General features: G+C 42.3%; 1 protein-coding gene across 1 annotated transcript in view; it reads right to left on the bottom strand.

Moving 5' to 3' along the window:
* FER1L6 (fer-1 like family member 6) overlaps positions 1-13,110 on the bottom strand; it is a 207,983-nt gene that overhangs the window by 151,950 nt on the left and 42,923 nt on the right. The window contains exons 4-7 of the mRNA XM_063669062.1: positions 7,121-7,241; positions 4,430-4,484; positions 4,201-4,332; positions 389-451 (exon numbers count right to left, since the gene is read on the bottom strand). Of these exons, the coding sequence (XP_063525132.1) occupies positions 389-451; positions 4,201-4,332; positions 4,430-4,484; positions 7,121-7,241 (371 nt within the window). The remainder of the gene's footprint in view (positions 1-388; positions 452-4,200; positions 4,333-4,429; positions 4,485-7,120; positions 7,242-13,110) is intronic.

Genomic DNA, 13,110 nt, shown 5'->3' with positions numbered 1-13,110 from the left:
GATCATTAGTGTAGATACCAGTCCAAGAGAGAAACACCTACATTTGCCTGATTTAAAAAAAACAACTAAAACTGACAATGCATTAAGATGTCACTTGAAGCACATATCTCACACTCCCACACTAGTAAGCTACACGATCCAATCAGTAATAGCTTTACTATAGCTTACCACTTGCTTCCAAGAAGCATAGATCTTCTTGAGGTGGTTTTTCTTCCCAGACTCCTCCATACTGGTGATTTCAAGTTCTGCCTGTTGGTTAGACTCACCAACTGACACTTGCCCTCCTGAATCTATTCCCCTGTAAGTATGCTGAGTTGTCCCAGAGAGTCCCCAATGCCCAAAATCTCTCCCACCTCTCCACAACTATTACCACCAATGCTATACTTACTGAGATTTTGATGATCTTGTCAAAAAGATGCACTTGGGGACCAATGAAGTCGAAGACAAAGTACTGCAAAACAAAAAGTTCATTCTGATCATCAACTCCAGGCTTGCACCTAAGAATCCTGTTCTTGGAGTGGATTTAGATCTTTGTCATTCTAACTGCTGCATGAATATACATCATCAATTGATTGTCAATTCCCTTTTTTTTTTTTTTTTTTTTTTGGAGACAGGGTTTTGCTCTGTTGGCTAGGTTGGACTGCAGTGATGCAATTATGGCTCACTGCAGCCTGAACCTCCCAGGGCTCAAGTAATCCTCCCACCTCAGCCTCCTGAGTAGCTGGGACTACAGGCCTATACCACCACACCTGGATAATTTTTTTTTGAATTTTTTGTAGAGACAGGGTCTCACTATGTTGCCCAGGCTGGTCTCAAATGAAAAGAATGCTATCAATCACATTCTTGCATAGGATATGTGTCAGTAATCCTCCAAAATGAACATGAGAAATGGAATTGTCAGGTCATAGATTAAGTGCATATAACTTTTGAATAGATAGTATAAATTTTTTCCCCAAATGGGAATTTTATATTCTCACTGGAAACATGAAAATAGCCATCTCTCTATAATCTTATCAATCCTCGATAGTGTCATTTTTTATTCATAATTATGAGTAAAAATGGTATTTCAGTATGGTTTTAAATTGGAGTAGACTTGACTAAAATCTACTTTTCCAAGAATTTTTCAGTTTCAAACATCCCTGTGAAATTACCAGGATTTACCAGGGAGAGAATACAAAAAACTATGGACATAAGGATTTTTAATATTAAGAACATGATTGAATTTTGGAGTTGGAGAAATTATCTAGACCAGCCCCATGTTTTACAGATAAGACTGAAGACTAAAGAATTTAAAAGATGCTACCCAGATTCCTATTGCTAGTTATTGTTGGGTCTGGGACCAAACCTCAGTTCTCTTGACATTATCACACAAGGGGATCAAGTACTAGATATTTCACCATCTGACTCTTGAGTCAAGATCCTCCCAAACTCGAGACTGTATGATTATAAGATGCAGAAAACTGAAGTGGTGTTTTGTCCTGGTTTGGGTGTTTTGGAAACTGAGGGGGACCAGGAAGGCAGGCCTGGGAAGCTGTTTCCTGGATTTTCTTTTTTGAGCTGTAGAGTGGAAGAATGGCCCCTTAGAGATGGACACAGCCGCGGTAAGAAAGGAGGAACTGACCAAGTGCTGATGGCCTGCTTTCAAAGGGCAAAACAGAAAAAGCAAAATGTGGGAACCGAAAAAATGTCATCATACATTACAAGAGATCCTCAAAATGGTGGTCCTTAGAGATCAACCAAAGATTCCGTTCTGTTCAGTGTCTTCTGTTTAAGAAGACAAGACAATACATACAACATTTCAGGAAATTTCTCATATATATGCTTAAACTTTTTCAGAGTCCTGGTGTTCAAAATTTATGTGGAAAATTCACTTACACGACTTTCTTCGTTCTCTGAATATACCAGATGCTGTGGCTTCCTTTGGATGGACAAATGAGTTGCGATATTTATTACCTTCTGATGGGTTTCATATGTTTCAGACTCAACTGCCTCACATAGGCTTCTGAGACCTCCTGGCCAACACATATTCTTCTAGCTGGGAAATATTCCCCAGTTCCAACTAATGGGTTCCTTCAGCATCTGATGAACTTTGGGCTTGAATATTTAGGTCAAGAGTTGTAACAAAGGTTTTTAGATCAACTTTTGTGTTTCTACGTGATTTTTCTACTGGTTACACTTGGGACCAGTTTAACGTCATTTAGATCCAGGACTTGTATGCATAATTATTATAATTAATAAATCTGTAGAGCTTTGCAGTTTTAAAGCATTTTCATATATTATCTCATATTACATCCATGCCAAAAGCTCTTCTGGGGGTAGAGAGTGGAACAAGAAGGGAAAATCTACTGACATTTCACTTAACAGTCGAAGGCTCAGAGGCAGAAATGATGAAGAGGAAAGGAGTCATTAGCTCCAATGGGATTTGGGTATTTTCTGTTGATTTCATTATCCATGCTCTCCCTGCCTTCCTTTTAAATGACCACTCCTATTAAGATAATAAGATTTTTTTTTTTTTTGAAACAACGTCTTGTTTTGTTGCCCAGGCTGGAGTGCAGTGGCGCAATCTCGGCTCACTGCAACCTCCACCTCCCAGGTTCAAGCAATTCTCCTGCCTCAGCCTCCCGAGTAGATGGGATTACAGGCACACACCACCAAGCCCGGTTAATTTTTGTATTTTTAGTAGAGACGGGGTTTCACCATGTTGGTCAGGCTGGTCTCAAACTCCTGACCTTGTGATCCACCCGCCTCAGCCTCCCAAAGTGCTGGGATTACAGGTGTGAGCCACTGCGTCGGGCCAAGATAGTAAGAATTAAGAGTGCCCTGCATTTTTTGAAATAATTCATTGTGTCAAAGAGTCTACAAGTAAGCAAATGCTCCTGTGCACTGTTCACTTGAGTAGAAATTGTTACCTCTTTGGAAGGCAATTAGCGACATGGAAATTTTAAATGCATATACCTTGTGACCCAGTTATACTATTATAAGTAGTAGCAAAAGGTTGAAAGCATTTCATATTCATTCATGAGAGACTGACTGGTTTAGTATATTATGGTATATCAAGGCAATGAAAAACTCTTCAGCCAGGAAGGCAAAATGGGAATGAGCTGTACCTCCCACAGGGATTTGTTTTCAAGATACTTTGTTTTGTGAAAAGTCCAGAACAGCATGTATAGAATGCTACCATTTGGGTACAATATTTCCTTGTATTCTGGTACATGCTTGGAATATCTCTGGAAGGATACACAAATGCCTAGTGAGAGTGAGTGCTTCCAGGGAGAGGACTAAGGCATTGGGGATCAAAGATCAGAGGGAAACACATTACTCTATATCGTTATACTTTTTGTCTCTTTTGCCATGTTTTTTCACCATGTTTTATATATATATATATATTTTTTTTTTTTTTGAGGCGGAGTCTCGCTCTGTAACCCAGGTTGGAGTGCAGTGGTGCGATCTCCTCCAGCTCACTGCATGCTCTGCCTCCCAGGTTCACGCCATTCTTCTGCCTCAGCCTCCCAAGTAGCTGGGATTACAGGCGTCTGCCACCACGCCTGGCTAATTTTTTTGTATTTTTAGTAGAGATGGGGTTTCACCATGTTAGCCAGGATGGTCTTGATCTCCTGACCTCGTGATCCGCATGGCTCGGCCTCCCAAAGTGCTGGGATTACAGGCGTGAGCTACCACACCCGGCCGATATTTTTATTTTAAAAAGAGAATTTAGCATGAATGATATTTAGAAACCTCTCTGAGATTTTTCTTTACAATTTCTACACAGCTTAGAAAAATGTAACTTTTACTTTCCAAGGTAGTATGCCTGTTTCAAAAACAATAATTAAGTTTCCAATGTCTCTGCCAGGAAAAAGAATGTGTATCTTCTCCCTAACCAACATTCAATCAATTTATTGACTATAAACCCAGGGCTTATAATGGATGGAAATGAGCTGATAATAAATAAGAAAACGTGTGTTGAAAATGTAGCAGTGAATTTAAAATCAGGAGGAATTCCTTGCCTCTCTTTTCCACAACCCTTTTGTGAAAAGCTTTAGGGGGCTGTGTTTGTAAGAAGAATCAGTTTGCCATGGGCTTAACTGGGGGCCAGGGAAGGAGGCAGCAGGGGCACAGCTCTTCTGTTTGACTGAAGGATCCTGCAGAATGATGGTGAAGAGAATCTTAGTGCAAAAGCTGTGGGTGACCTCCATGACTTACTTCATTATAAAATGGGCTGTTGGTTCCTTCCTTCACTGTGCTTTGCTTCTTCTCATCCCCAATCTCAATGGTCACAACTGGGTCAATGTTCTCACCCACCAGCTGGCGAGCCTCGGTGATGGTTATGGCAATCTGCAACACAAAGCAGTGTGGACACCATTCCGGACACCGCCATCCATGCACACAGGAAGCACTGGGGGAAGCTGGGCAGGGAGAGCCAGTCACTTACCTGATAATTTTGGGATCTGACCTCCCCATCATGGATCTTAGCCAACAGTTTTGATCTATTAAAAGAAAGTTTAATATGTTTGTTTCATCATGGAAGAATATCCATAAGTCATGATAATATTCTTCCAAGTATTTCTAAGTCCTTTCATTTAATATTATTACATATTCTGTCTACATCTCTGGGGGAGATAAGTATAAGCAGACAAATGACTTGACCTCTGAGTTTTTTCATCCTAAAAATGGAGCTTATAATAGCATTTCTGAGATGATTGCTAGAATTAAATGATATAATGCATATAAAGGTTTAACTCAGTACCTGGCAAGAATAAATGTCAGCTCTTTTTATATGATTATCAGTATTTTTTAAAATTTTAAACAAAATGAGAAACTGAGATGCCTCAGCAAATCAGTGGCAGACCTGGGTCTAAATAAGGAACTCCCAGTCTCCTGCCTGATTCCATACACGGGACCACTCTGCCATGTCTAATAGATATAATCATAATTGCTTTTGAAAGACTTGGTAAAGGAAAAAATTGAAAGGAATGACTAAAGATACCATCTCCATGAAATTTCACATTCCAGGGGATTTCATTTATCTGGACTGTCACAAGTAATTGAAAACATGTGCAACACCTGGGCATTTAGAGATGGATAACAACAGAAAGAGATGAAGAATTCCTGTTGTCATAGAAGCTGAAATCAGTGGGAAATGAACTGAGCTTGAGTTCCTGTTGCATTTTATCCCCTTGGTTACTAACAATACCATGTTGCATTTGACTTCATCCCATTTCTGCTGATTATAATTGAGTCCAATAGAGAACAGATTAAGTTAGTAAAAATCTCAGGGCATTGGAGTCAGACTGATCTGAGTTAGAATATTTGTTCTCCCCAATTTTGGACTTTAGTTTTAATTTCTGCAACTGAAAGTAAAAATAAGAATTCCTACCACATAGGGTTACTCTGAGGACCCAAGGAGACAATGCATGTGAGAAAGGATAAAAATCATTTAATTGGTTCATCAATAAGATGGCAAATTTGTACTGATTATTTATTATGTGAAAGCCCAGTGCTAGATTCAGGGGAAAAACAAAAATGAATAAGCCATCTTCCTGGTCCTTGAGAAGTAACAATCTATCATCCATGGGAGAGAAGACAGAAGTATATTTAAAAAGAACTAGTAGGCAAGTGTAAAATGTGTCATAGGGTAAAGAAAATATGACAGAAGAGCTGTTGAGATTCTTGAGGACCAGGGTACACAACAAAGATTTCACTGCAGAGGTTGGATTTGAATTGAGCATTGGTGGGTGGATAGAATTTCAATTGCTGGAGAATGTTCTGACCAAGGAAAAAGAAAAAGGCTGTTATTCCTTCCTTCTCTTTCTCCTGCCTTCCTCTGCTCAATGCTATCACCCTGGTAAAATGAATAGGAAGAAATATCTTGAGTATTAAAAAATGATTGAAATCCCTATTCAGAGACTAGGGTAGAGGGTTGGTGGTTGTCAGGGTGCAGCAAAGGAAGGAAGGAGATATTGCAGTGAGTAGGTGTGTACACATTTCATGTCTTCTTTTGAGTGTCAACTTCTGAGTTATCACCTTCTCTAATTCCCACTGCCCTCTAACCCATATATATGCACCCTGCCATCCTGTCACAACCCAGAAACAACAACTCATGATCAGCCACATGGGGAAGCACTAATTTGTTTTATTGATAGTAACAACTTTGAGCGGAAAAGAAAGGGAAGGGCATGAGGAATTATCACAAGTAAGAAATTGACATAAACAAACATGGTAGACGAAAGCATTGTTAGCCCCAGTCATTGGCTTACTCTGTATCCAAACTTGTTGCCCTGTAACTTTTAGTCTCTTCCTACTCTTACGTGGGCTGGGCTGGTAACTTATATTGGCCAACAGAAGGCAGCAGAAATACTTTTGCCAGTTTGAAGCCTATACCTCAAGAGAACTTCTGTACTTCCACTCTCTTAGAACCCTGCCATTGCTACCATTGGCACAAGCTCAGACTAGCCTGATGGAGGATCTGGTATCATGCAGAGAACAGCCGGTCTCAGCTGAAGCAGTACTAGGCCAGGCTACCACCAGCCAACTCCTAAACTAATCAGTAGAGCTGCCAAATGACTACAGAAACATGAATGATGCATCTGCAACTACCTGGGATCAGCAAAACTATCCAACTAATTCATTAGCAATAATAAATGCTTATTATATTAAGCCACAGATCTGGGGGCTATTTGTTACACATCATTGCTAACTGATCTAGCAAAATGCATGCAGGCCAGCTTGTTTTGACTTTTTATTGGGTAGCATAAGAACCACCTTCTGATTTGAGACAGACAAGAAGCTAAGATAATAAGCACCTTGATGAATCAAAGAGCAGGTAAGAGACAGCTCCTGCTGTCATTCCTGAACTGTGAGGGACATGAGCACCTTCACTCAGGAGATTTAAGACCGGAAGCTTGTAGAACCATGATCCTGGCCTGATGAAGGCTGAACAGTATCAAGAGGCCAGCACTGCCATAGAGAAAACTGAGCTGACAGTCTTCCTGCCTTAGACCTTGCCTGCCTGTAGACAGTGACTATGTCTTACTCTCCTCTCTTCTCCCAGCACCTGCAGAGGTGCTTGGCACATAGGAGATGCTCAGCAAATGTATGTTGACCACCTGCATCCATACTGTACCTTCTCTTTGGAGGAGCTGAGGGGACAGGAAAGATAGAAGCATCATCATGAACCAAATCTCCTCTTGGTCCTTCCTGGTGAGAAGGCTCCTCCTGTGGTGCTTCAGTGTCACCTTGACTATCTGGAGAAGCAAACAAAGGAAGAAAATCCTGTGAAATTGACATGTGGTGGCAATCGAGCCTCTACCTTATGCCAGCCCCATGGCAGGCACCATAAGTGGTACAAAGAGACTAGAAGGCAGACTCTGCCAGCATAAAACTTAACATCTTATTGGCAGAAATGCCAGATACATCCTTCATTTTTCTAAAACTTATGCATCTTCTGTTTCCAAAAAAGAACAGATTTATGTGGATGGGACTGTGAAAAGAAAAATCGGATTATGAATCTAAAGTGTAAACTAAAAATAAAATCCTAAGCAACCCCCTCCCCCACCCAAGGGGACCCCAGAAAAATCTTAAAAACTGAGTTTCTGGCCGGGCGTGGCGGCTCACACCTGTAATCCGAGCTCTTTGGGAAGCTGAGGCGAGTGGATCACCTGAGGACAGGAGTTTGAGACCAGCCTGGCCAACATGGTGAAACCCCCTCTCTACTAAAAATACAAAAATTAGCCAGGCATGGTGGCGGACACCTGCAATTCCAGCTACTTGGGAGGCTAAGGCAGGAGCAACGCTTGAACCCAGCGGGACAGATGTTGCAGGTTAAGCTGAGATTGCGCCACTTCACTCTAGTCTGGGCAAAAGATTGAAACTCCATCTCAAAAAACAAAAAATAAAAAACAAAAATAAAACTCTGAGTTTTTGTCAGTGGTGAGACAGGAGGTCAGGCATACCTCGTTATACTTCCTTTTTGTGGTTTAGACACAACAACTGACCAGCATTAATGTTAAAATAGAGATCATAAGACTGACAAGATGGACTCTGTGGCAATAAGATACCAAATTACAAACAGGACCTGAAGTCATGACAGGCAAAGGTTAAGTCATGCACTCCCATACTTAAAAAAAAAAAAAAAAAAAAAAAAAAAAAAACTATGTTCTAACTGCCACAGGTTTTTCTTTTTCTCTAGCAGCTGCACAAGCACCAGCCTCAAGATAAGCAATAAACGATTTACTGCTTGCCCACCACTGACAGACACTGAGTAACTGACTCCCAGCCCCTGTTCTACAAGCTATAACTACAGCTTTAATTAGACAGGAGACTGACTTCAGTGACTTTCTCTTGATAAAAAGACCACAGACAGGCTGGGCACAGTGGCTCACACCTGTAATCCCAGCACTTTGGAAGGCCGAGGCAGGCAGATCATGAGGTCAAGAGATCGAGACCATCCTGGCCAACATGGTGAAACCCCATCTCTACTAAAAATACAAAAAATTAGCTGGGCGTGGTAGTGGGCACCTGTAGTCCCAGCTGCTCGGGAGGCTGAGGCAGAAGAATCGCTTGAACCCAGTAGATGGAGATTGCAGTGAGCCGACATTGTGCCACTGCCCTCCAGCCTAGGGAGACAGAGCGAGACTCCAAGACTCCGTCTCAAAAACAAAAAACCAAAACAAACAAACAAACAAAAAACACAGACCATAGACTCGTTCTGGCTGTTTAAAGAGTCTGCACACTTGAGTGCTTTTGTTTCTTAAGAAGATCTTTTTACATATACGGCCTTATTCTAATACATTTAAAAATTAAGTCTCCACCCCAAGGTAAATTTGGGTCATATACAACATGCACGTGTGTTCAGTACACATGCATCAAGACCACCTTCTTGAATATTCATAGCTCCTCCTGTAACCTGTAAATATGTATATCTGGCCAGCCGTTTCAGTTTGAATTCCTGTCTTACTCTTCCCTTTCTGGAAGTGTCTGTCTCTGCACTCTGTGGGAGGCTATGCTTCCCAGACCATCAAAATGGGCACCTGGCAGGCTGTAACCCTCCATAAAAAATAAAGTCTACTTCTCAATTTATAAATTGTATGATTTAAGTTAACAAAAGACATGTTTCAAGTCATGACCTTGCCTCAATGGAACTTTAGACGCATCATTTATTCTCTGAGCCTCATTAGCAAAATGTGATGTGCGTAAACATCACTTAGGAAGCTGCTAAAATGCAGATTCTGATTGAGTAGGTGTGGGTGGGGCCCAAGATTCTACATTTCTTTTTATTTTAATTTTTTTGGAGACAGGGTCTTACTCTATCACCCAGGCTGGAGCTGGAATGCAGTGGCAAGATCTCAGCTCACTGCAGTTTTGAATTCCCAGGCTCAAGGATCCTCCCACCTCAGCCTCCTGAGTAGCTGGGACTACAAGCACATTCCACCACACCCGGTGAATTTTTTCTTGTTAATATTTTTTTGTAGAGACAAAGGGGTCTCACTATGTTGCGCAGGCTGTCTCAAACTCCTGGGCTCAAGCAAATCTCCCACCTTAGCCTCCCAAAGTGCTGGGATCGCAGGCATGAGCCACCGTGCCCAGACAAATTCTGCATTTCTAACAGCTAGATGCCAGACAAGGTTATTCCTGCCGTCTGCAGGTCAATTTTGAGTAGCAATGTGTGATATTCTGGAAAGATAGCTAGTCCTAATCTCTGAAGCCTGTAAATGTTACCTTATTTAGAAACAAGGTCTTTGCTGATGTGATTACATTGTTTTGAGATGAGGTGATCCAGGTGAACCCTAATTGCAATCACATGTATCCTTAAGGGAGATTTTGCATCGACAGAAAAAAAAAAAAAAAAGGTGGCAATGTGACCATGGAGGCAGAGATTAGACAGATGCTGCCACAACCGGAAGCTAGAATTGGAAGAGTGGGGTCTGTGATTTTGGCCCAGTGATACTGATTTCCAGCATCTGGACTCCATAACTGAGAGAGAATACATCTGTCTTCTTCTAAGTTACTGAGTTAGTGGTAGTTTGTGACACACTAGTCTAGGAAGGATTGGTTTCCTGGGAAGCCCTATGAAATAGTACACACGCATTTAGGAAACTTAAATGAATAGATAATAAGCATATCCCTTAGAATCTTTTCCTCTCCACCCTAGATTCTAATATAATTCATCTGGAATGCTGCCGGATGTTAAGATTGTTGAAATTCCCCCAGGTGATCCTAGATGTACAGCAAAGCCTGAGAACTGCTTCTCAACCAGACTTTCAGCAAAAACGAGAGTGGCTGAGCCTTCCTAACAAACTGAGACTCTGCATGATGTAGCTCAAAGACCTGAATCCAAAAGATTTGGGTTCAAATTCCGGTCCTTCCACTTTCTCGTTCTTTGATTCAGAGAAGTTACTTCTCTCAGCTCTGTTTTCCTCATTTGTAAAACAAGACATGGTTAACATCATTTACCCCCCACAGGTTAGGAAAATTAAACAAACTATATAAAGCCCCTAGCTTTATACAGGGTCCATGGTAGATATTCAAGTCTATGTATTCCCAGTTGGATGACTTGAACAAGTCACCCAGAATTTCTTGGCATTTTTTTCCTTGCCCATAAGACAAAAGAATTGGGCAAGAAAAGTGGTTTTAAAATTTGTTAAAGCAAGAGAATCCTTTTATAAATGTAACTTGATATGGAACTTCAGTATATAACACAAGCCTGTTTATATCACATTGTTTTATGTTCCATGGAGTGGAATAGGGACAGGTGCCTCCTGCAGACTCTCATAACCACCACCTTCAGACACTCCTGAAGCCATGGTTCAGAATCCCAGGGATCCAGGGGACTCACCTATTAAACCCACCAATTTAATACTTTCTAAGGTACCTTCCAGCTTTGGTGCATTTTGGTTCTCTGATTTTAAACAGCAAACCACACACAACAGTACTGCATCCGAAGAAACACAGCCGTGTTCAGGGAGCTCATGCACCTAGGCCAGGCCTTGTAGGTGGCTCAGTAGCTACAGAGAGGATCTCTTCATGAATGGAAGTCTGCTTTTATTACCCGTTCACTCAGGAAATAAAGACAAGCCCAGCACTACAGAGCTGCCAGAAGGAATGCCAGTGCCTGGCTGTGCTCCTTGAAGCAGCAAGATAAAATACCTGCTCCCCTCCTTGACTGCAAGGGCCTTCAGGCTGGGGCCTTGCTGTCAAGTTTCAAGCTTCCAGTGAACATTCAAAGACACGTTATATATGCAAGAAAAGGTGCTAAGGTAGATGCTGAGGATGCAGGAATTAGCAAATCAAGTACGTCTCCCTCTAGGGGCATGCATTCTGTACATTCTGGAGGGTGAGACAGACCTCAAGGTAGAAAGGCAGTCAGCTAAAGCTTCTTCTACAGCACTCATTCACTAATTTGTTGAGTTACTACTTTGTTCTCTTTAGTCTACTCACCATGGAGCATCCAGGGTGACCTTATAAAAACCAGACTGTGTCACTTTTCTTAAAACCCCTCAATGGCTTTCCATTGCACTTAGAATAAATCTGAAGTCCATACACAATCTGCAATTAGGGACTTGCTCCACCTGGTTCTGCCCACGCTTCCTGCCTGCGTGGCCCTCTCACCCACTTCATGCGCTCTATCCACAAGGCCCCCTTTCAGTTCCATCTAATCTCACAAGCTCTCTGCTACTTGGAATTTTTCACAGGGATCCCTCCCTCTGCACTGCTGTCCTCCCTGCCCATTGCCCAGTGGGCTCCCTCTCATCCTTGAGGTTGTAGCTTAAATGTTACCTCCCTAGAGAATTCTTCTCTGACTGCACTAAGAGACTCCCCAGCAGTCTCCATTTCAGCCCACTGTCTGTTTTGGGTTTTTTTTTTAATAGCACTTTTCTCAACTTGCAATGCCATTAGTTACCTCAGTCGTAGTCCCAATAGGTAACAGATGGTACAATCAGAGTAAGATGATTTGAGGACGTTTTACAAAGATGTTTATGTAGGAATACCACAAAAGGTCTTGTCATCATCTGGGGCTTGCAACAGCCAAGCTGTTGCCACTCCTAGGCACCCCCCAAAATTAGCAGAGAGAGAGCAGTTACTGGAACCCCGAAGGAAAGGAAGTCTGGTGGGGTCAGCCTCCCTCCTGTAGGTGAGGGACAGGGTCACCTGGAGCCTGACCCATGCTCCTTCCTCCCACGCCTCCTGCTGGAGCACCCCATTGGCCAGAGCCAGCCCGAAGGCAGAGGGTAAGAGACCTGGGCCATGACCCCATAGAGGACAGAGAGCAGCTGGCTAAGGGTGGAGAATAGATCCGGAGGGGCAAACAGAAGAGTCCTGAACAGAGCTGTCCTCCCCTCAGATCGTCCAGTCTTTGCCATTAGATTCCCAGAATTTAGCCCAGGGCTGACAGTTAAGACATTCCACTAATACATTTTGAATAAATGGGCAAAGGGATGATTGTGGGAGGTACCCAATAACTATTTGTTGTGTACTAATGGCTAGGTTAGGGTAGGGTAAAGAGAATTTTAAGAATTTAAGATGTAACTATGATGCCTCAAAATACGCAGATGAAAAAGCAAGAGACTTAGAAAGTTTCCAAACATTTCACCCCAAACAGCCCTAACTTTCCAGGCCAGGCCAAGAAGGCAAGACCAAAGTCTCTGTTCTGTGGGCTTTGTTTTTTCAGTCTCCCACAGGGCTGGCCTCTGGACAGCAGGATGGATGCTGTTTACTTTCTAGGAGGGCCCTGATTCTTCCCTGCCCTGTTTGCTTTGTGGGTTGCAGACTCTAGAATGAGCCACAGGAGCAAACTCCTCTGAAATGCCTGTGGTTGACTGCCCTAGGTATCCACCAGCTTCTCAGGGAGGGCTCTTAACTGGAGGCCGCCCGTGGGGTAGAAAACCCAGGCTCTGATATAAGACTCACCTGGGATCGGGAGCCAGCTTCTCCATTTACTAGCTGTGTGACTTGGGGCAAACCGCTCACCACCTCTGAACCTCTGTTATAAAATGGGGGCAACAGAATCTACTTTTCAGAGTCATGAATGATGTATGTTAAGAAAAAGCAGCAGAGACTTATTAAATATGTCATAAATACTAGTGTTCATAAGGTCCTAGAGGGAAAGGACTGTGC

This window comes from Pongo pygmaeus, chromosome 7 (assembly GCF_028885625.2).
Source record: "Pongo pygmaeus isolate AG05252 chromosome 7, NHGRI_mPonPyg2-v2.0_pri, whole genome shotgun sequence".
Lineage (NCBI taxonomy): Eukaryota > Metazoa > Chordata > Mammalia > Primates > Hominidae > Pongo > Pongo pygmaeus.
The sequence above is the reverse complement of the archived record's forward strand: the minus strand, read 5'-3'. Positions and strand labels throughout refer to the sequence as shown.